The 24441-nt window shown below is 42.9% G+C and overlaps 1 protein-coding gene across 1 annotated transcript in view; it reads left to right on the plus strand.

Moving 5' to 3' along the window:
• The first annotated feature begins 1113 nt into the window (after positions 1-1113).
• Positions 1114-24441, plus strand: part of LOC118302679 (granule associated Rac and RHOG effector protein 1) — a 30662-nt gene continuing 7334 nt past the window's right edge. Inside the window, exons 1-7 of the mRNA XM_035629019.2 lie at positions 1114-1189; positions 12889-14316; positions 21614-21826; positions 22606-22746; positions 22835-22930; positions 23065-23226; positions 23523-23681. Coding sequence (XP_035484912.1) covers positions 13813-14316; positions 21614-21826; positions 22606-22746; positions 22835-22930; positions 23065-23226; positions 23523-23681 — 1275 coding nt within the window. The 5' untranslated portion in view covers positions 1114-1189; positions 12889-13812. The remainder of the gene's footprint in view (positions 1190-12888; positions 14317-21613; positions 21827-22605; positions 22747-22834; positions 22931-23064; positions 23227-23522; positions 23682-24441) is intronic.

Consider the following 24441-nt stretch of genomic DNA (forward strand, 5'->3'; position numbering starts at 1 on the left):
AAGGCACATATTGATAAAGTAAAATTACCCAGGATCCAGGGCAAATATATCAATTACTTTGAAACAAAAAAACCTTGCATGTCAACATCATTCTAACAGTACAATGACTAACAGCAAATGTCAGCTGTTTCTTTAAAATGCCACATAAAGTGTTAAAGGACAAAGGGAGCGGTGCTGTCATCCAGCCATTTGTGCACCTCAACGCCCCCAAACGACAATGTATTTAAGTATGGAGTGCAGTACAGGGTGTAATGTTGTTTACCACACAGCAGAGGGCGAGAAAACATTAGCCTGCTCTTCTTTGTAAGGCAAAGCCAGAGAAGGAAATCTGGACAACAACCAATTGTGTAAAGGATGAAAATCTGAATGGAAACGTTTCAAATTGTGCAAACATTACCAACGTGCAGGCAGCTCATAGATTTACAGTGAGTGCAATGGTGGATGGAGTGAATTTAAATTTTCACAACAGCAATCTCAAGTAAATACGCTCTGATGATATGGCCAGCATATTGCTACAACTCATTATATTGAAAGTAATAGACATCCAATGACTCATAAATATACGTGGTGTTTTGTCATTGTTAGAGAGCTGGTGTGTGCTTTCATACCGTTTGAATGTGTACGCCATGTGGGAGTAATAAACATGACAACAAAACAAAAAATGAAACAAAAATGATAAGGATTAGTTTGTTATTAGAATATGTTGACGAGTGTAACTACATGACACAAAACAAATAAATTCATACACAGTTATCTCTTTGACATTTGGCATTGTTTTAACCATTAAATGGATGTCTAAGATATGAAAACCAGGGTTTTCGATAAGGAAGATGCTTATGATGATAGTGATAATTCACATGAAAAACTATTTTTGATACATTTATGGTTCCACTTACATTTGAGAATGTGCCCACATTAATCCCTAAAAAATTATTTCACGGTTAAAACGTATTTGTTTCATATTCTTTAAAAAAAAGTCTAAAGATTAAAGTCGTGAAGTCGTTAAAAACCTCAGTCGGCTAATAGTTCTGAGGTTTTATTTTTTGATAACGCTGTTTGTACAGGATGTTGCGCTGCACGAGTTTTATTGTGAAAGCTGCGGCGGAAGTGTGCGTTTTAATCAACGCGCTCTTGACGGCGGCCACACAGACAGGGGATTCGCTGTCAAGAGGGTGGATGCCTGAAGCTGGTGAGCGATGCGGTGATTAACTTAACGTGTACTATCATTTATCGTATGTTTTACCGAAGCTGTTCGGTTCCCCCCTCGGTCACCGGGGCACCGACTGTCGTTGGTCCGTACCGGAGACGCCGTGAGCCGCGTGCATTCGCTTGTGCTTTTTCCGCCAGCGCTTTACATTCGTGTCGCAGAGAGCTAGCTGTGCAGCTAAGGTTAGCTCGCTCGGCTACGTAGCTAGCCTGCTTAGAACCGATGAAACACTGATGCGTCCATCATCGGACGAACCACACTCTGACATGGTAGCTGCTATTTTCCCTTCGTAACTGAATGTCACACCCCCCACAGACAAGTTGCAACAATATTTCCAGAGATAGCTGAACATGCATGTGACATTTTTTTGTGCAATCACACGCTACTATTTTGTGTATACAACCCCAATTCGTTGGCTGGTGGTGAAAGCGCATCCGTGTGAGCTAGCGAAGAAGGAGCGGTTGGCGGCATCGTCCTGTTCCTGCTCGTCGCTGTCACTGGCGTGTGTGTGTGTGGGGCGATGCTTCAGATTGTTCCTCCACATCTCGTCATCTCGAGTCGTGACAGTGCAAGGTGACAGACAACAGAACAACGAGCCCTAGTGTTGAGCAGTCACCCGGTTCTGTCCGATAACGGACCTGGGCGTTCTCGGGCTTGTAAGTCGTGCGCTGCGGTCTGTTATCGCTACCGCACGACAAAAAAAAAAAAAAAAAATGGAGTGTAAGTTTAACGTTAGACAATCGGACGGCGCGGACGCGGTGTGCAGCTCCTGCGGCAGCGTAACGTCGCGGCTGTCGCTCGACTGACAGCAGTGGCAGGCTCCGGGGGAAAGTGCAGTAGCATGCTAGCTAACAGGCGAGTGTCTGGCACCGGGTGTGTGTGTGTGTGTGTGTGTGTGTGTGTGTGGGCTGTGGGCTGTGGCGTTTTGTCGTGTTACGCGCTTCTCCAACGTGTGGTGTATTGTTTCACCGGTGCCGCCGACGCCTTCGCGTTGACACCGAAACGGGCCGTATTAATAGCTGCGACATAGTGCTCCCGTGGCCGGGGCCATGTCAAACCGCAGAGTTTCGATGAAACCGGCTAACTGCGCCCGTGGGGATCCTGTTACGCCCTCCTGCCAAAGAGTGATCGTATCGAAAAGAACCCCCCTCGGCGAGCACAAAACCAACGAGCCAACGCTCTGTCCCTTTTTCTAAAGTTGCAATAGTGTGTGGGAAAACGGTGTTGAATTAATGTCAAGGGAGTAGTAGAGAGAGAGAGAGAGAGAGAGAGAGAGAGAGAGAGAGAGAGGTGTTGTCATCCTTCTCATGGGTCTGCTGATTGAACGCTCGGCTCATCGATCTCTGCAGATTGGCTGTGAAGAGCCCCACACGTCACTTTGATAACTCGGCTCTGTATGTGTCTGCTGCACAGAGAAGTTCATGAATAAGTAACGCTGCCCCACTTCTGGAGAGGGGTGTGTGTGCCCACTGTCTAGCCAGGGATCTGTCTTTTGACATCGTGTGTTGGGGGGTTCCTGTCTTTATTATCGGTGCGTGTGTGCGAATGAAGGTGAAGGATTTAGTTACCCATATGATTTGGTCATGAAGAGCCAGGAGATTGCTCACAATCACAGGCGGTGAATGCTGCTGTTGTTGTGTGAAGGAAAAAGTATGCAGGGCTGCAAGTGTTTGTCATAAACAGCTGATGTGCTCGCAGGCGGAACCTGAAAGTCAGCTTCCATATCGTCCACATTTTAAAGTTCAGATTTTCTTAAATGCCTTGTTGAACAAAATGCGTCGTTTTCTTGTCATGGGGTAGAAGAGATGTTTTTGTTTTTCCGTAAAAAGAAAAATGTTGAGAAATATGGCAGGAAAACATTTTCTTTTTTCAACTTGGAATTATTTAGAATTTTGTTTTTGTTCTATGAATGTTAGAATGCTGACGACGTTGAATGGGGGAGGACCAGTACAGTTTTGTATGATCTTCAAATCTGAATCAATTGTGATTTTTCCCCCCCAGATTTAGAAACAGGCAATAAGGTCATTGTCGTCCTGTTGTTGAGTTTTGCAGGCTTGCACAGCTTTCATTGAAAACAGACCGAAACCCTCTATATGTGTTGACATCTGCCACAGCCGTGTCACTGGGGAAATACGTGCTGTGCTCTGCAAAATTCTCGTCCTCTGAAAAATGAATTCCCTTCAATACTTTATTCAACTCTGTACCTGGAATGGTCATTACAGTTGGTGGACAAGTTATTTTTCTTTCTTTCCTTTTGTTGTCAACATTTGTCCACATGTGATATGACTGGAGGCCTGCACTATGAAGCAGGATTTGCAGTTATCGAGGTAACTTCAGGTTTAACTCTGGGTTTTCGTCCAACGAAGGTGGCTCTCTTCTTGCTGGGGGAAATCACCATGGTAACTTATGCTTAAGTCAAAGACATCAGAGCCAGTCGCCAGTCCAACTACCCGACCAATATGATCACTGGAAAACCAGTCATCATTCTGCATTATCCTGACTGGGGACAAAAGAGTTTAGAGTGAAGCGACCAGTGATAAAGCACAGCAGATATTGAGCTCAACAGTGACCGCACACACACACACACACACACACACACACACACACACACACACACACACACACACACACACACACACACACACACACACACACACACACACACACACACACACACACACACACACACATATACATGAGAGAGAGAGAGAGAGAGAGAGAGAGAACTCGTGTTGAACTCATTTCGCAGTACAGGCCCCAGGAATGACTGTTCTCCTTAGTCCAACATTGAATCCGGATGCATGTGTGAGGAAGTCAACCTTCAGTCACAAGACTGCTGTTTGCGCTTGCCCTGGGTGGAGTTCAGGCCTGCGCTTCACTGGCTCTATCTCCACAGACCTCAATGATATTTCCCTCTACAAAGAAGCTTTCTAGTGTTTCTCTCGCTGCACAGTTTTAGACAACTCACTTCTGTGTTACTCAGGAGCCACTGCTGGGGAGAAGGGATCAGTTAACCCAGGCAGCCATGATATTATTAGATACTAGGAATACTTATATTTTGTGTATTGATTCTGACTTTCCTCTCTAATATTGGGCCGGGCACATAAGTTGAGTGTTTGTAGCTGGTTCTTTGCAAAACGTACGTCTGTGAAATGAGTTGCCTTGTTGTCTGAAGTTTGAGATTATTTTTTTTTTGCAAAGCTGTCGCCCTCAAGATGAATTCATAGGAACAACAGGTGTTACTGGAGGGAATCTAAATGTTACCTCAACACCAGCACTTCCCTTCAGGGATATTCTTAGTTAGTTATGGCTTGGTTCTAATTACATCAGTGTATGTCAGGGATATCTCAGCCTTGTCATACTTGGGTGCACCTTTGTGCCATATAAATTGGATTGCAGGGCGTTAAACATACAGATGGTCGTAACTGGTCGAATACACTGAAGTAACTTTGTTAAAGTGGCTTGTTATATTTTGTCACATTGGCATCATATTGTAAACACTTTAATCAAGTTGTACAGTTTCCTCTTTAACACAACGTTTTGGCACTTTGAAGACAGTGTTTTTATTGGACCGATGCTTTTTTTGTTGATAGATCTTCAAGCCATCGCAGCATTTGAGACGGTGATATTTCACAAAAGGTATTACAATTGAATAAATGTGTAAAAAAATAAACTTGTTGAAAGTATAGGGTTGTTCCATCATCGTGTTAGGTAATAAACACGTTTGGCAGCCCATGCCCCAGAGAGATGCAGGCCTGTGTGTCTTAAGTTTCTATTGTGCGACAGGATTTTCATCTGGATGCACAAAGCTAACAACACTATTTGCACTGGTGTGCGGCCGGAGGTGGGGGTCTGTATTTTCTCAGTTTCAGCTCTACGTCTTTTCCACTGTCGTTTCATCTTGTGCTTGATTAGCAGAGCTTATTTTGCACACCTAAATCAAATGTTGGCCGCTTTCAGGGCAGAACTGAATAAGATGCCATTCCTCATGCAGGGGGAAGCAGCTAGTGGGTTTGCAGATAAGGGGGAGCGGGCCTGTGGCATGGGAAATCTCACCCTCGTCTCCTGGGCAACCGGTGTAGTCTTAGTTTGTGGTCAGTTATTTGCCCCTCAGTCAAATGTTCCCAGTGAAATGCACGGATGCTTGAAAATGATCAAGTAAAACAAGAATCAGGGCTAACCTGAAACTCTTGTGTAATGTGATACTTAATCCCTGCAGGAAATATTTTTCTTCTGCTTTTCCATGAACAGGTCAGAAGTCATGGTCGGCTACCAAACAGCGAACAGTGGAACAAATAGAGATTTGATATCCACTCTTTAAAACTAAGGTTCCTCATTCCACCAACCTGAAATGTCCTGCGGGTTCAACATATTGTACACATTCTCACTTAAAGCCATACATTTTAATTTTAATTTCTTTTCTGAGCAGAAGGTAGTTGGTTTCTGTGACTTAAAATGACCTGAAGTTGCTACACTTCCTGGTGTATATGGTTAGATTTTTGCTGCGTTAAAACGCACAAAAACAGCTCTGCTATTTGTGTGACTTAAACCTGAATTTCTAACCTCCATGGCACCTCCTTATCCCGCCTCATTGTGCCTAAAGTGCAGGAATAAATTCCTACTTTTGTCCTTGCTAAAAATACAGCGCCCTGGTGGCTGGCATGCAGCACAACCTGCCGCCTCAGTGCATCGCCTGCTCAATATAGGCTGAGGGAAGCATTTTCATCCCCGCAGGTTGCCACTAGCCTTTGATGAATGGAACTGACATCAGAGTCTTTCATCACTTTGCTCACTTGTTGAAACCCACCAGTCGGGTTCACCAAGCACACTCGCTGTTGTTCACTGCTATTCTGGAGAGGACACCCGAGCTAATTTTGTTTGCTCACTGTCAAGTCCTGAAAGGCACGTATACGTGACTGGTCAGATCAAATTAGATGGGACTTTTTGCCAAATTAGTTCATGTATCCATTTAGGAATTCATTTTCATCTTTATTTCCATTGTGAGACTTGAATTAGTAAGTGAATTTGTTGTTTCCTTTTCTCACTCTGTTCTGACTTGGAACAAATGACCAGATAAAGGCAAAGTCAGTGTGTAGAAATGTGTGTTTGCGCATATGTGAGACAGACCTGCGGGGCCCTGAAGTATGTCCTTTGTTAGAGTGGCCTGTCTGCTATTTTTATTGGAGCCATAAGCTACTTACAGACTGTGTTATGACAGCACAGGTTAGCCCTAATATTATCCACCAACTGTATCAGCCCCTCGACTGATATGAGTATTAGGTTTTGTCTCAACTTACTCAACAGCGGTTTGCTTGAGCAGCAGGAAAAGTTTCACTACTTCTTTTAGAAAGTGCAGACTCTGCCTAAAACACAATCTTTGCAGAATGAGCTACTGGGGGAAAAAGTGTATACGTATAGCTTTTTATTATAACTAAGTATCAGAGTAAAATGTATTTTTAGTTCCTTTAACTCTCTGAACAAAAATGGGACAAAAACAGGATTAGGTCTTAAGAAATTCTATTCTCACAGTTAATATTAAATCACAGCCAAGGCCTTTATTTTCCTCTTCCTTTTAGAAAGTCATGCAGCTGCATGTGTGAGTTTTTTTTTCTTTTTCCTTTCTGTGTGGTGGTATGAGGAGACCAGTGCCTGCTGCCACAATGCTCTCCTTGTGTTCTGTGGGCAAGAGGAGCCTGGCTCAGCCCCTGTCACACAGTTGCTCATGGCACTTGTCCTGTCATTTGGACTGACCTCCTCGACCTGTCTGCTGATTCTCAGACCGCACTGTAGCTTATCTGCTCAGTGGAATGTCTTCAGAAGATTCTCCTACCAAAAACACAGACAGACACCCAATCTCCATAACTTGGCTAGGCAGTTTTTCTATCTCTCTATCTATCTTATCTATCCTAACCATCTGTCTGTCTATTGCAAAAGAGCAGGTCAGGAAAATATATATATAATATCTATATTCCTGACCTGCTTTTTTTGTGTTTGAACTCACAGTCAGAGGGTTCTGGGGGAAATGCATTCCTTTGCTTCATTGGCAACAGATGTAGGGGAGAGCATTTTTTTTCTTCTTCTTCTTTGAGCTGAACATTTGGAGTGTCTAAAAACAGTGCGGTGTGGACCGTAGGGCAGCTGTTTTGCCCATGGAGGCTGAAATAGACTTCATGAGCCGGCGAATGTCAGGCCTGTGGCAGGAGCGTCACCGGTGCCCGTGTTTGCCTCAGCGGCAGATGGATAAGGAGCTGTCAGCGCGGGTAACAGCTGTCCCGTTCGCAGCCGTAACGCTACCTAGCTGCGATGTGACGGCAACACAACAATGGCGGCTCATCCCAAAAGTAACCGCTGTTCGTACCTGAAATGGCTGTCTCCTTCAGGTTGCAGAAGTGGGCTTGTAACCGGTGGGTCGGACGGTTTATTTTGTCAAATATGTTGGGTATTCTGTGTGCGGAAAGGTGGATAAAGTAAGAGACAATTTCTTCTCAACAGCTGGTGCGGAGGCGCCTTGGAGCTGTGCCACTAGTATGTTTGAGTGGAGAAGCTCAGTGGCCAGTCGATTCGCTGTATCCACATCTCAGGTGTAGATATGTGCATGGGGGAAATTAATGCAATGAAACTTTCCCGGAGAAATTATTTACTAAACTTTCTCTGGACTAAAAGGGAATTCAGAATTATTATTTTATTTTAATCATGATATTAGTGGGAAAAATTTGATATATTCTCAAACTTACCCAGCTAGTTACGCTACCTCTGTAAGAAAGCCCCCCGAGTTGTCTGTTGATATCTGCAGTTGTTTGCCCTGGGGTTTGCAGGTAAATCATACTGGCGACTGTGATTTACTACCCATACCCAGTGGCATACTTGGCTTGACATTTTTTGTTACTGGCGACAGGGAGCTTGCTCAAGGAAACCCAAACCCCCTTCCTGTTGAAGCCGAGCAGCTGGCATGCACGGTGAGTGGGGAAGTAGAGCTAACATTAGCCCTGAGCTGCCTCTGCTGGAGGAGGGACATTAAAGTGGGCTGGCACAGCTCCAGTGCATCCGGAGGGACTCTCTTATCACATGTGTTTGTTTGGGTGCAATCTCTAATACAGTATGCCTTGCACCAGGGGGCTGGCAGCCAATAGAGTTACCCCAAGAAGCTGGCAGACCTCATTAATATTGATGCCATGTCTGCTTCTCTTGGAATAACCTTTGTTTACAGAGTTTTATAGCCAGAGAGGAAATGTAGAACCACTAACACTCTCTAATAAGGTTACATAGATAAATTCTATCTGCCTGAAACAACCATGTAACAGAAAAGTAGCCCACAATTTCTTTTTAAAAAGAAAAGAATCTGGTTTTGTTGTTCTGGCTGAATGAACTGTGAGTCACTGCACTTAATCGCTTCCAACTTTCTGTTCACTCTGAGGCAAAGTGGAGCCATAAACTACATGAAACTAATGCAAGGTTTTCATCAAAATAAAGTCACATGTCACGTCTCAGTACTATGCTACATACACAGTATATCCTGTTTCCAAGGTTTACAGTTCATATACACCCCCAAAAAAGCAGTGTGATTCTGTAACACAAATCTTATTTAAACCTAAAAAAAAAAAAGCTAAATGTTTTCTTGCAGTTTAAATGTTGAACTTTTCGTTTTCTTAATCACCCTTCTAAAGCTGCTTCACCACTTTCCACACAGTTTATATTTGTTATGGTTGGTTTCCAGCTGTGAGCAGATCCACTATTGAATTAGTGGTTCAAAGAAATTATAAAATAAACAAATTAATAATATTTTATATTTAATTTTCTAAATAATACTGACATCCAAAGTTGATCTTTTAGACCAACAAAAAAAAAGAAGGAAATGATTATTATATGAAGCGTGTAAATTGAATCAAAGTTGTCTACTTTTGTCTGACCTGTTAAGCCTCCTTCAGTCCAACCACTTGGATGCACTCTCTGTCTTTCTCCCCTCTTCCCTGTTATTTAGCCCAAACCGTGTGCAAGTGTGAGAAATACAGGGGCTAACCCCAGGCTAGCTAAGCTCAGGTTTCCTGTTTACCTCGCAGAAGCTATTAAGTGTGTCAGTCAACAGGCATTGTGGGCCACCTGGCAGGTTGTCACTGTGCCTTTAATCCCTGGGATTAAGAAAACTGCACTATTGCACTAGTTAGCTGCTCTCAAACACACAGAGTAACAGGTAGTCACTTTGTACGCGCTGTTCACCCAGTTAGGCGTTCTTCCTAAAGGAAGTGCGGTCCCTTGAATTCATCTGCGTAGTTTGTTAGTTGATGGTGTATTTTGTTCACACTGCAGACAAACTCTTTTTAACGCCTTATTATAGCCATGGTGGATGACTGGCCAGATGTAGATCTGTGGTTAGGGATGCCATGGTGTGGAAATGTTCTTACTGGGCAAAAAACTCGTGACAACTCTGGCTTTAGTGATTACACAGGACATTTTACAGGGAAAGACTTGTGTCGGCTCAATATCTGTAGAGCTCTTTGATCTTCACCGTGAGATTCTGCTGCGGGCAGCCTCACTCTTTTGCTGCACTTCGAGTGTGTGTGTGTGTGTGTGTGTGCGTGCGTGCGTGCGTGTCTGTGTGTGTTTGTCGATGAATAGTTTAACCTCCAACACTGACACTTTCATCAGCTATATTTTGCAGATAGCCTCATCACTTTAAAACTGAAATATTGCCAAATAAGCGTCTTTGCTTTTCGCCCCAGACAGCAAATCCTCCTCATTGTTGGTCAACTCTCCTCTTGTCACATTATAAGACACTTGCAGTTCATGACTGTTGCATCAGACAGAAGTATTTAATGATTTTTACAAATTGGAGTTTAAAAGGAAAAAAGAGATTAACGCAGGCGCTGCAGCTGATATGCAAAAATGAACCATGTGGGTTTTATTTGTATTAAAAACAGAAAATGAAGGGGGGGCTGTACAGTGTACCTGTAAAACTGGCCACTACAGAAAACATAGCTGTGGTGTGCTATTCAGTGAAAGAATTTTGAGCACAAGTACGAGAGTGGAAGCAGATTAGGTTTTAAGATTAAGGTAGATTAAGGTAATTGCTTTCACAGAAAAACACAAGGCGATGAATTAGAGCAGACGTCTGTGACTGAATGAATGTAACCGATAGTAGGAACTTTGAAGCTGTGGATTTGTCACACCACGTCGGCCGGTACCTGATCCACCTCACGGTGGTCCGTGACCACACTGATCCGATGTGTTGGATCGGTGCATCTCTCAGTACCCTTTAGTGCAACTTCTCTCAATAATAACTTTCTTACTGTGCTGTAATGTAAGGGTTAAACATTGGGAAGGACGCCCCTTGGTGAGGAGGTCACTAGTTTCCCTTCAGCTCTGTCTCCCCTCTCAGTGGTTCAGGGACAGATGAGGATGGGTGGGCTGGTGTCTTTTTTTCTGGGCATACCCCTCTGTTTGGGAAAGGAAGTGAGGTTTGAAGGTCAGGACAATGGTCTGCTGGGATTGCGTAATGGAAGTTCTGGTTGGCCTCTGTGCAGCTGCCTTGTGTACAATCACTGGCTGGCTGGATGGTGTTATCTTGGTGGGTACAGTGCCTCCCACAAGTTGCTTTCCCTGACTCATCCCAAAACACAGAAGTGTTAAGCATGGTGCCACGAGATAACATAGCCCGACTCTGCCACAGAAGGATAGCCCTGCTCTGTATGGAGCTGGGAATCTCAAATATTTGTCTTGCATGTTGATGTTTGGAGCCTTTCTGAGTGTAATGTCATCAGGAGTGTGTCTGCATCACCTCCAGTGCCTACCAGCACTCTGAATAGCAGAGGAACAGGTTTGGTAAAGGACTGTTTACACCTACAAGTACACAGTATGACACAAATTCCAAAAAGTAAATCCCTACAAAAATGTTTTTACCTTAAATAATTAAATGTTAGTCCCCACCTTACATGTATGTTCTTTTTTAGGATGGATGGAAATGGAAAGTAGACAAACAAATCACTTCATGACACAGTTTTTTTTGTGGCTTTTTTGTGTGGTTGCGTAATAGACGATTGCAGGTCAGAGTTATTATTGTTTGTTTTCATTATCAGAAATGTCACTACCTTCGTTTTGCACGTGTCTTCCTGAAACTTGCAGACAGTCACAAACTGACCTTTGGCTGTCTCTGAACTCGACTACAATGAGTTTTATTAAGAGATAAGTGATAGGCCAAAATTCCCCTTAAATATGACAATGTAAAATATTGTAGTCATAATCAAGTGAAAGGGCGAAAGGGAGAAGGACAAATGACACAATGCTTGGGTTTTGAATGAGAGCATTGTGACTCCCACTTTGTGTGGAGCAACAGACTGCAGTGTCTTTCAACAATGGCTTCTTGCAGGAATTTCTCTCTGCAGCTGTGTTCTGCTAAACCAGGCACTGCCAGAGATTCTTTTCAGAGACGCGCTCTGTGAGGTGAGGTATGGTGTTAGTAATCGTCTAGAAATGTGCAACTTTAGACCGCAGCTCTTTACCAAACTGTAGTATAATATTACTGCCAAGTTTCAAGAAATGTAGCTGGAATCGTCCTCTTCCAATCAGAGCGGGGAAAATATATATTTCTTTAAATCTGTCACTACTGCAGACGATACATCCAAAAACAATATGTATGTTACATATTGCGTTGGTTGTGGTTTAAAATCGTCCAAGTGTAATCATTTGATGTGGAATGAAACCAGAGCAAAGTCTATGTTGTATGTCAGTCTAATCTGTTTATATAGTTTCTAACAAATGTGATTATTGAGTATTGTGAAACAACTTTTTCTTTATTGGGGGAAACTGAACCCAGACAATCATGTAACACAAAGGGACTACAAGGTTCTATAAATTAAATCTGAAGTTTGCCTCCCACCCTGAAGGTGATGTCCGAGGAAAATTGCCGCCGGGTGATTATGGTCTATTATTGCGACCAGGGGTCAGAAGACACTAAATCCAGAGAGATGATACATCTCAAAACCACTGATATTGCATTTGTCATACTTGTATTAAATCAATATTATTCTTATTAATTGATTTAAGATCTTTCAGACTTGTGGAAGTACAATAGTGTAATATTTGTGACACTTAACTTTGGCTGCATGCCACAAGTCTCTCTAAGTAGAGGTGGAAGCTAAATGCCATTTTCTGGTACGTGGTAAGCATCTGCATCAGGTCCACATGGAGAATTGTGATGAGTTTAACTCCAACGTGTTCTGGCCTTGTGTTCTAAAAGGGTAAAATAACTTTCACAGAAATTACTGATCCAAGATGCATACAATCAGATTATTGTGTTGTGAAATCTGACACTGTGAACCTGTGTTACAGCTCTATCTTACTTCTGCTGTTAACGTGAACAGCCAGTGAGGTTGCAATATTGATTATTGATAGATTTAATTTTCAGTGGTGTATTGTTTGAGGGTTTATATTTGTGTTCCTGTCACTCCACATAGCATGAAGGCTTTTCATTAGAAATCTAACATATGGTATTAATATTTCCCAATAATTGCGTGAAAATGCTGCAAATCAAGTTAAGTGGCAGTGTTGGTCCAGTTTTGAGTTTAAAAAGGACAGTTTGGTTCATTTTGTGGTGTACCAGTAAAACAGTTGAAACAAAGCTCCTCCTCCTTCCTTCTTGACACGATGTTAACCCTCATCTTTGTGTCTCTGCCCTTTTCCTCCCCTAGGAAATGACCTAGAGGCCTTACAGATACATTTGTGCTTGTGTCGCTCCAATCTGCATCCGTGGAGAACAGCGAGTTCTGGAAGCATACTTGTTTCCCCAGTGAGTAATATCTACCTCAGCCAGACGACGGGGGGGAGGAAGACCAGGAAGCTGCTGGATACTTCAGACAGGCAGACGGAGCTGTCAGCTGGCCACTCGCTCACTGCCTGCACAGTCCTGCTCCTTGAAGAGGATTTGAGACGGACTGGATCTGTCTGCCCTTCGCCTCTCACTGCTCCTCTACCAGCCGGTGCACAAGCAAAGCCGAAGCCACATCCTCCGGTTCCTGCATTGACTCACTTTTTGTTTTGTTTTTCCTTTTGTTTTTTTTTATTAGTTATTTTCCCTCAGTGCTGTTGACCAGTGTCTAATTTTCCTTGGGTTTATTTTTCATTTTTGGTTTCAGCTTTTAAAAGAATTTTCTATTTTTATTAGTGTAGACTGGTATAGGTTTAAATACGTACAAATACATGTGCTCTATATACTGTATGAAGACAGATTCTTTTCCCCATTCTGACGGAAAGTTAGTGCTTTAAAACTTGGCTGTAATACTTCATGTAATTAAGTGTTTTTGACTTTCCTTCCATATTATGATATTTCTGTTTTTCAAGCACGGCCTGACGTATCTGCAGCCGGGCTGCATATAAGAATTTCGCTCAGCCTGCCAATCTTTCGCGATCGCCCGCCGACCTCGCCCCTCTCTGTGCTGTCTCCCCACAGGACAAACTGAGATGAGCTTCTGGCAGGTGGAAGCCTTAGGCTGTCTTTTTACGTAACTTGAACAGTTTCTGGATTGTTTGGTTTTGGGCTTTTTGTAAAAAGGACAAGAGCACTTGCGGGGAAAAACAAAGTAAAAACAGGAGCTTCCGGTGCTGTTGCACCACTTATGTATTGTTGTAGTGCGCAGGAAAGTAAAATGGACTACAAGCGTCGCTTTTTGCTCGGCGGGTCCAAGCAGAAAGTGCAACAGCACCAGCAGTACCAAATGCCCGAGCTTAGTCGGACCCTGAGCGCCTCCCTGGCCTCCTCTTGTTCGGCCTCTTCGCCCATGGGCACCGGTGTGGGCATGCCCGGCAGTTGCCACCCTCCTTCTTCTGCTGCCACCACTGCGGTCGCAGACATCCAGCAAGGCATCTCTAAATATTTAGATGCCCTCAACGTGTTCTGCCGGGCCAGCGCCTTCCTCACAGACCTGTTCAGCAGTGTGTTCAGGAACTCTCACTATTCCAAAGCAGCTATGCAACTGAAGGACGTGCAGGAACACGTCATGGAGGCGGCCAGCAGGCTGACTGCAGCAATAAAGCCTGAGATTGCCAAGATGCTGATGGAGCTGAGCGCCGGTGCCGCCAATTTCAAAGACCAGAACGACTTCAGCCTGCAGGATGTCGAGGTAGGTGCTCACACAGAGTCTTGCGCTGTCTCACTCACACATGTAGGCCTTGTTCATACAGTTACAGCACCACATACTTAAATCATATTCATTGACCTGTGACTCGTCTTCTAACGGTGGTCCTTAGACGCTTAGCTCCTTTTTGTCCAAAGGCTGGCTCCATGAATCAGTACTTCCTGGCTCAAATAGGATCCTCACGCCCGCACAGCGTTAAGCCGGTGTCAGGATGTGAGAGTGAGGTGTGAAAAACACGGGGGATGTGAGAAGAGAAGTCATCTTTTGTCATTCAGAATACCACACCATTTTTCCATGGCACCGGCATTGCTGATGCATAAGATATGAAACCCTGTAGCGAAGGTGTTTTTCATATGATTTTAAGGCGATTGATGCACTAATTTAAAAGCAGAGCCACAATGTGGGAATTGTTTCTCTCCCTCTCAAATCTCTTTTGTATCACTCTCTCCCCTTTACACTGTATATTTTGCGCTTTTGTCTTTTATTACACTCGACTATTTGAGATAGCTCTAGTTTTAAAAGTCACAGAGGGATATACAGTACACATGTCTGTGTCTGAGAATCAATTCCAGATTGGTTAACCTTGGGTTGTTCAAACAAGAAGGGTCTGACATCTGCACTTTGCCACATCTTGTATACATTTATTTGCTTAGCAGAGTTGAGGAGGAAAGTGGAAAAACAAAGAACATGAACAAAAATGAGGAGAGCAGACCTTATGGCAGAGAGAAGTTGGAAGTCATTACCCATAATCACAGTGTACTAATCCCGTAGTTGTTACAGAAACCCCTGCTCACTCTTTTCTACTAACTCCAGGCTATGTCATACCCACTTCAAACCCTGGACAGTGGGTTCATGAAGCCAGGTTGCGTAACTCAGGATCATTTCAGGTTATAGCATACATTTGGAAGATCTGGACAAGGGTGGATTCAAAAATGAAAAAGAGGTGTTTGTGCTTTGCTGAATAGTAATCAGGAAGTGATAGATTAAGATAGAAAATCTAGCTCCTGTTGTGCTGCACTAATATATATTCTCATGTGGTGCCATCAACACCAAGTAGCTGTATTTCAGCTGTCGCCACACCCGAGCAGCCACCTACATGAACCCCATATTTTCTTCTGATTACAACCTTTGCTTATTTATCCTGCGTTTAATATCAGTCTGTCCAACTCTGTGAATCTGTCTCCCTTCATTCCACAGGTAAGGAGAACACAGTTTAGTATAATTACAGTGTGACTCGAGTTCAGTAGTTACTGGAATTTAAATTCAGTAATAACAACATTAGGGCGGAGAAACAAACAAACAAAACAAAGATTAAAAATTTCAAGTATTTGTGCCATATTGTAGTGGATAGTGCAAGATATGAAGACAAAAAATATCTTCGCCGAAGACAGGAAACGTGAAGATATATTTTGTTACAATTTCCATGTAGGCTGAATCAAATCAACGCCTCCCCTTTAAATCTTCACTATCATTTCACCTTATGCATGCGTGCCTTCTGGTACTCTGACCAGATTTTACTCATCTTTATAGATTTACTCTTTGCTACAGCTGTATTTACCCATTTCACATATCAATCTTTATATTTGTTAGTGTAGGTTTATGAACAAATTTGATAATTTGATAAACTGTTATAATCACTTTTTAACTCATAATCATGCCTGATTCTCTGCCACTGGGGACAGTGCTGTAGCACAGTGCCACACGAGGCCGATACCACAGCATAAGGCAAAAACAATGGGTATCATCAATGCTTACATAATAGTTTTGCATGTAGCAAGGTGTGAGTACATGGATACAGCCAAGACACTGGCGGGACTGTAGGACCTCGGTGGATGTGGCTGAGACCAAAACAGGAAACACTTTTGCACCACAGTCGGTAAATCTGACTCTCTGTGGTCTCGGATATGCACAGATGAGTATTAGAGGAAGCCCAAGTCTGTGAAAGTTTAGACCGCACGGCTTGGCACTTATATTTGCCGTCTGGCCCCAGGCATAAAGGGTTCATTTGTTAAAGCAGAGAAGGAGACGCACAAATACTTTACAATAGTTAGATTCCAGCGTGTCAGCGTAGAGGTAACCTCAGAGAAAACGCTGCATGTACACAATAATATTAATGTTAGTCAGGTGCCAGTTACATGTGAACAAAAATACGGGGGTTAATGGGCATGGTAAGAATAATATGGCAACAGCAAATGGTAACATTTTTTTTGGTGCAATTGTAGGGCAGTGCTCACCGAAGAAGTGTTGTGAGACTGACATTTCTTTGGAAGTATTAACACTTTTGTTAGGCTATTCAGTTTAGATGTATGAATCCAAAATGCTTTCAAACAAGACAACGCATACCAATACTAAAATGCAATATATTTGGTCAAAGCTGATGATGCTGATGTGATCAACATATTGTTTACGTGCACTGTAGGTAATTCAGTCTGCAACAGCCTGCGTGCTCTTGTGATGAGTCATCTCTGTGGCCAAGTTCGGTTGGTCCCTGTAGTGGAACACTGCTTTTTATACAATATCTGAGCTGGTATCTCTCATGTTTTATTTTGGTAGAAGAAAAGCTCACAGCCTAAACTTGATAAGACCAAGCTTGTGATAATTGCTGCTAATTCAACCCGTCTCTTACAATGTGACTGTAAAAGGAATCTCCCTTTGTCTGCGTGAGTCGAGGAATGTTGTTTGGCAGCAGGATTTATTATGAGGTCTTCAAAAAGAGCCAAATGCATTTCTGAGTTTGGGGAGTTGTGGTATGTGAAGCCTTTCCACCTTTTTTTTTTCTCCCCTTGCACACGTCTCCTTCTCCTCTTTCTGTCTTTTGCCCAACCCCCCTTTTTTTTAAATGAAGACACCCCAGCAGTTAAGTTTAGTTCAGACTGCAAAACAAACCACTTTTTTTTTCTTTTTAAAAACAGCGCCCAGCTCCCTGGCTGCTCAGTGACTCCACTGCCAAATATACATGAAAAATGTCACGGTTTGTTTACGGACTGTTTGCCGAGCTTGTAAGTTTAGACCACAGACTGAGCACCAGTGGCAGACAGAAAGGTCCCCGACACCAGAGAGACCTTCATGGCCGCTCCGGTCAGGCGACTGAATAAGCCCGCCCATCAAACCCCAGTGCACACTGGAAACACACTGGAAAAACAACCCCTTGGTCTTCAGATGTTAAAAACACTCTTGCCATCTTTTTTTGTTTTGCTTGGTTTCTTGGTGAAATGTGGCCATATCATATGTGGGCTTTATCTAATTACAGGGATATATTTGATGCATTAATCACTGGAGATATTTTCATTGGCTGTTTTGACCTTTTCTGTGGTAATGGACTAAATTAGAGAGGACAAAAAACATGAAACGCTATTGAAGAGAGGCTCATATTTTGAACTCTGTTAAGATAATGGACATGGGAAAACATCCTGTAACTACAAATCCTTGTTTTTGTTTCCCTAGAATGTTTTTGACCACTAGTCACTGAATGGGTCTATGTGCCTGTACACGAAGAAGACTGCAAGCTAGCAAAACAGGATGTAAACAATGCAAGAATTAAATCATTTGAAAATAAAATGCTGTGGTAAATGATTGATTAGGAAAGAAATGTGTTCAACGCGTTTGTTTAACCTCAAACAATGGTTGTAGTAATCTTTTGTTTGTATATAAGGAAAACTCATGATGTTCTTAAACGAACAGCCTGAATTTAACCAAACAGAGAGATTTAATTCGCTTTTTTTTACACATCCGCTTCTAGCTGATGAGGTCATATCTAGAATGACTTTTAGTGTGCCACAGGGAAACTGACATAGAACCAGCATATGTAAGTGATCAGCTGGAAGAAATTCAGGGGTGAGGAAAGTTGTGACCGTCCCGTTTCCTAAAAATGACAGTAAAAAAGGAACACTCAGACAAAGAAATGAAAACTAAGAGTCAAGAAAGCAGAAGATTGACTCTAGCCAAGAAAGATTGGCTGCTTTTTGTTTCCCCTCTTGCAGCCCCACACGTGCCTTTCCTAGAATAGGTCCAGATCTCGGGGAAATCTACCCTCCTAGATTCGCTGCGCCGATACTGCAGGTGCGCTCAGAATCTGAAAATATAAATGTTGATTGATTCACGATTTTGCCTTGTTTGGGCCGGAGAGGGACCCAGCGTCGGCTTGGCTCTGTTGCACTCTTATTTCTCATATTTTCCATGACTGTGTGGGATACTGCGCAGCCAATCACATGTGTTATCCATTATCTCGTGCTGCAGCCATGTCCTCATTCTTTCCCCTCACTTGTTTATTGTAGATGTCTTTGTAACATTTGGGGTAGTATTTGATCCCGTTGTCCGCCGTGTGTGTGTTCATCATGTTCATTTTGTGATCTTCATTAGGACCCACCGCATATCATGATATCTGTTTGCATTATTTAGCTGTATATATTTCTTCAAGCTTCATAATCAGGCTTTATGTGTCTCCTGTTATCGATTACTTGTCTGTTTTGCACAGGAACTAAATCCCTGTTGACTGATTGACTTGTGATTAGTTGCTCAACAGCAGGAGGAGGAATTCCTCATCTTGTGCTCCCTGGATTCCAGCCTGTGTTTATCAGACTGAGCTTGGAATAGGCAGTATGGAGTTGGTTACCAGAGTTTGGCACTTCTGGCCACATAACATATTTTGTGGATTTTTGAAGTAAATAAAACTCCTGCAGCATATTCATGCACTCAAATATGAATGCCCGGTTCTTTTTTTTTATTTGGTGAATTGTAATACTGTTACTAAACCTAAAAGTTAATGTGTGTATTTAGTAAGACCCTCCTTGTCAAATATCAAAGCTTGCAAATGCTTTTTGTAGCCTGCTCTTCATTTATGAACTTTCATCCAATCTCCAGAGGATAAATCCTACTGACTTTGAGGATCCTCTTTTTCCTAGTCCCACCTTGAGGTTGAACGTTGTGGTTCAGAGTGAAATATCTTGATAGCTATTTTTATGCATTGCCATAGAGTTTGCTATTAACTTTCAAGGTCCCAAGAGCATTAATTCTAGTGGCTGTTTTAATCTTTCAAGTCAAACTTTTAATTTGTTCTGTGAATTATATTAACATCTCCTATATTGACTGGCACCAAATTTTGTGCAGATTTAGGACCAAAGACCTTTGCAGATATTCACAGCACATTTTTTCATAGATCCCACTGGCTGACATTTTTGTATCTACAGAGATACTCGTAGCACAGGAACAAGCAGGGTTCTTACAAGTTATCCTGTTGACAAGAACAAAGACACTTGGTGTCAATTCCGTGACCTTCTGGGTTTGTGGATCGGCTCTCTGACAGACTGTCTTCACAAAGAGAAAAACAACCTCATAGTTCTGCCTTGAGCTCGCTGCAATAAAGCCTTTATTTACCCACTGGGACCAGTGACTCAGCAAACAGTTTATTAGTATAATCACATTGGAGCAGTACAGTATACAGCGACGGCAGTCAGTAACTTTTTTGCCTCTCCGGACAAGGCAATGGCCAAGTTCATACACACCCTGTTTACTGAAACAGCGGATATGTTGAGCTACAGCATAATAAGAAACAAGAACATGGAAATGATGTCAAAAGATAATTCAGCAATGTTTTCCAACACAGGACAATAATGAACCAGTTTGAAGATAAAAATGGTTATAAAGTTTAGTTTTTTTAATATCGGGGCCACTGGTGCATTTTGGTGCTTCTACAATGACCATACAATATCAACACATACAGTAAGAAAAGCAGACCCCACACAACGAGCTGCTTTGCAGGTGGCATTTTTTAAAAAGCTAGATAGGTTTTGATCATTTTGCTTGAACTTGTTTGACATTGGCCAGTAGAGAAATTACAGGAAAGTGGGTGGGGAGAGAAGGGGTGACATTCAACAAATGGCCAGAATCAAACGGGGAATGTTCCGGTTCCAGTAATCAGGATGAGTCTCAACCACTGGGCCACTAACTATCCAACATCAGTTAGGTTGATGCTTTGTTATACCTGATATCTAGCACCAATGATTGTTTGCGTACCACTCGCACTACGTCCTGTAGGTCAGATAGAAAAACTGTGAATCTGTCATTGAAATGGCTAAGTCAGGGCTCAAACACTCCAAAGAGGTACGACAGATTTGCCGTCGAGTCCCGATTTGTAGTCGTTATGAAACCAGTGGAACTTCCAACAGTTAGTTATTTCATGGCTTCGGTGATTTACGCAGTGGTCTTTTGGTTTCCATGAGGTGCGGTGCTGAAGAATGAGAGCTGTGTGTACAGTTGTTCATGTCTGCCATCAGAAAGCGGCAGCATGTTTCTGTCTTTACACCTCAGCCTCCCCCTTGAGATATTTTCAGCAGGTACCTGAAAAAGAAAACCCTGTGACCATGGTGGACCCTGTGGTGTCCTGTTTCTCTTATTTTGCTAACTGGACAACAAACCTGGACCTGCCTGGACTACTCTCCAGAGATGTTATAAGAATATATTAACACATAACCCATACACACTTGGACATTCAAATCGGTACATGTGGAACAATGTATGTCAGACTGAATTATTTAATTGTGTGTGTGCAAATATCTTTGCTGCGACCTAATAAATCTGTATTGAATAAATTATTTTAGAATCCTTAAGTAGATCAGAAATTAAGAAGCTTTTTGAAGTTCAAAGATATTGAATGAGCTACGGTGATGAGGGAGATAAATGAATGCAGGTTAAAATATTTGATAAACTTTAATTAAAATGGCACAAAAGAAAGCGGTGTCCCCTTTTATCTGGGACACAACCGTTCTGTCCACAGAGGAACTAGTTCCAAAGTTAGGGACAGGAGGTTCAACCAGATTGTGTCATGATCGCTTGGTCATCTATTATGTTGAAGGATGTTACACTTACAGATTTTCTCATGTTCTTTTCTAATTGTTTTGTCTTGTTTTTGTTTTGGGGTAAGATAACCAGAATGTTTCCACAGCACTGATTGTGTCTGCAATCTGTGTTATCATCCATCTTGAGCTAATTTAACGAGCCTAACTTTGACCAACCATTGTTTTGGCACATGCAGTTGGATGATAATAGAATATGTATAATGTGTGATATTTACAAAATATAGCAGCTTATCCAAATTGTAAAGAGAATAATAACTTTATATCACCGTTCCGGTCTCTTTCTGAATCGTTACACCCCTAATAACCATATTTTTTGGTGTCATATTCCTGACTGAACTGTGACATTCCTGCAGATTAACAATGTATGTTCCCCATAATGAGGTACAGTTAGCTCAGCTGTGACAGTCGTGTCTGTTGTGTCTTTCCAGGTCCTGGGTCGGTGCTTCCTCACTGTGATGCAGGTCCACTTCCAGTTTCTATCACAGGCTTTGCAGAAGGTCCAACCTGTGGCCCAGTCCTGCCTGGCGGAAGCTCTTGCCCAGGCCCAGGAGCGTTGTGCCAATGCCCGCTCCCAGAGCTCTGTCCTCGGCCCCCTCACGGAGCTGGAGGAAGCCTCCCGCTCATGGAAAGGTGCAGCTGAGGTATGTAGTCACAGGGCGCCCCAGGACTGTTCGTGGTCCGGGCCATGCGAACATGGGATTTTGTGGACTTTCTTTTTTTTTTAAGGTGAAAGGCCGACCTGTTGCACATTCTTGAGAAATGCCTGCCATTTATGATTTCCAGCCTCAATTTCCCATTTCCTCTGTTTTGGGCACCCCTACAAATCCCAACCCTCGCAGGGGAGGTTGTTTTGTAAGGGGACCCTAACTAATCCCCTGGCTGATCAGTCCCTCTGGCCTGTTTTGAGCTTTGTTGTGTACAGTGAGGCAGAGAGGAGAATAGTGGGTAGATTGATCTGTTAAGCCCTGGCATGCAGAGTGTTAGCCCTGCAGCGAACTGGGCCTGCATAGATCCTGGTAGAATGTGCTGGGGGGTTGTTTAGGCAGAGGGAGGCAGTCAGGACTCTTTGCGTAAGCCACGCTCATGTTTTTTCATCAACTAAAATGTTTAATTTCCCATTGCTTAGCATCTGTTTTGACAAAGTTTTCGATATCCCCTGAAATGTTTTGCAGCATTACAAGGGAATATGCCTGTAAAACGTCAAGGTGCCCACTATTCTTATTAACAGCCTTTGTTTAAGTTTTTCCTCTGTGCATCCTCATAAACAATCACTTTTTAAAATGCTGGACATCTAACTTTGCAGGATAATCTGCTCGTTCTCAAGTATTTCTTGCTCTCTGTGAGGTTGCGCCGTGGTAGTGTCGGATGTTCCTGCTGTCAGTCTGACCCGGCGCTCTGTTGTGCGCTGCTGTGCCCTCAGGCTACGGCGAGGCTGAGAGAGAGGGGCCGGGACGGCTGCCTGGCAGGCATCCAGGTTCAGCAGCTCTTCTGCTCCAACAACACCACCATCCCTGAGCACCAGCTGAAGGAGCTCAACATGAAGATTGACAATGCTTTACAGGTACAGTATCACATTAATGACCACTGCAGGGAAATACACTCACTGTTATTCCAGAGGCATGGTCACATTTTCTTATGTTTTCTCGCAGGCCTACAAAGCAGCGCTAGAGAGCATGGGCCATAGTGAATATGCACTGAAGGCTGGCTTTCATCTTAACCCCAAAGCTGTGGAGGGAGCCTTACAGGTGAGAGTCAGCGAAATATTGTGAGGGGGAAATCTACAATCATGTTAATACAATCTACGATTGTCTTTATCGCTGTGCGCCTCCATATTGTGTCAATGTTTTTTTTGTATGTGTGCATGTGTGTGCGTGAGCAGGGCTGCTGCAGCGAGGCGGAGGCCCAGCAGGCAGGGAGGATGCAGACCACCTCCCAGCCTATCCAGTGTGAGCTGCCCACCATCCCTGTGCAGATCGGCTCACATTTTCTCAAAGGAGTGTCCTACAACGAGTCGGCGGCTGAAAACCTCAAACTGAAAACGGTGCGAACCCACTGGCCTGCTTCATAATTCTTACATCATCATTATTCTCCATAAAAAAAAAAAAAGTTTAAGTTCCCCCCCTTTTTTTTTTACCATCACCTCAGTTTCATTATTGTCATCAAAGTTCTCTGTCACTTTAAATTGTGTGTATTGGGTGTTAAACTCAACTGATTCGTGGTCTAGTGGACTAGATTCCACTTGTGTTTCGTGTTTTTACTGTCATCTTTAGTGAAACAACAGTAGACACTGATGGCAGACCGTTTAGTTGATGTTTTGTGTGTTTTCCATCTCCTCAGCACACGATGCTGCAGCTCATTAAGGATGCGATCGGGCAGAACGGAGTGACCCCCAGGGACGACTCCCCTGTCACCGAGGTCCTCAACCATGTCTGCCCATCCAGTTGGAGAGGAGCCTGCAAGACAGCCGTCCAGCTGTTGTTCGCCCAGGCTGGTCTGGTGAGTACACGTTTAAAACCTCACTTCACCACTGTGTCCTGTGATTACTGGACATGCTCCCAATATGCTGAAATGGTTCCCAATTGTTTTGCATGTTTTGTCATAAAATATCTATCAGATTGAATAGAATGCACCATATTTATCCTGATTGCATATGAAAAGATATTATTATGGCTGAATTTGCTTAATTTTTGGGCATTTCTCAGTATTTCTCTTAATACTCTAATACTAAAAGCAGCTTCAGATGAGCATAACGGTAACAGAAGCCACAGCTGCTATTTTGTCACAAGCAAATGATAATTGATAAATAAAGTGTGCATTTCGCTGACATTGTCCAGGCAGCAGTGAGTAGGACTTATGAGTACTATATATTGTTGTAATTTTATATGTCCAACAAATGTAGAATTATTTTTATTCCTCTGTGCCATAACCATAGCAGGAGACATAAACTCTATCTACGTAGGTACTTTCCCATTCTCATGATAGTGAGCTGGGTTTTTAATTACTGGTCAAAGGTCAAGGTGACCTCACAAAACCCGTTTTTTGACACAACTCCGAGAATGCTAATTATGACAGATTTCACTCGAGTACTTCTAACTCTTCACTCACATATGAGGTTGTACAGACTTGGAGGTGAACAGAGGCAAACAACCACCAAGTACTTATTCTTGTTTTTCTTGATTTTTCTTGCGTTTGACTTTAATGGTCTCTTACAAAAGTACTTTTGTGTTAGATAAACATACTCTGCCTGATCTTAATT

This window comes from Scophthalmus maximus, chromosome 4 (assembly GCF_022379125.1).
Source record: "Scophthalmus maximus strain ysfricsl-2021 chromosome 4, ASM2237912v1, whole genome shotgun sequence".
Classification (NCBI taxonomy): domain Eukaryota; kingdom Metazoa; phylum Chordata; class Actinopteri; order Pleuronectiformes; family Scophthalmidae; genus Scophthalmus; species Scophthalmus maximus.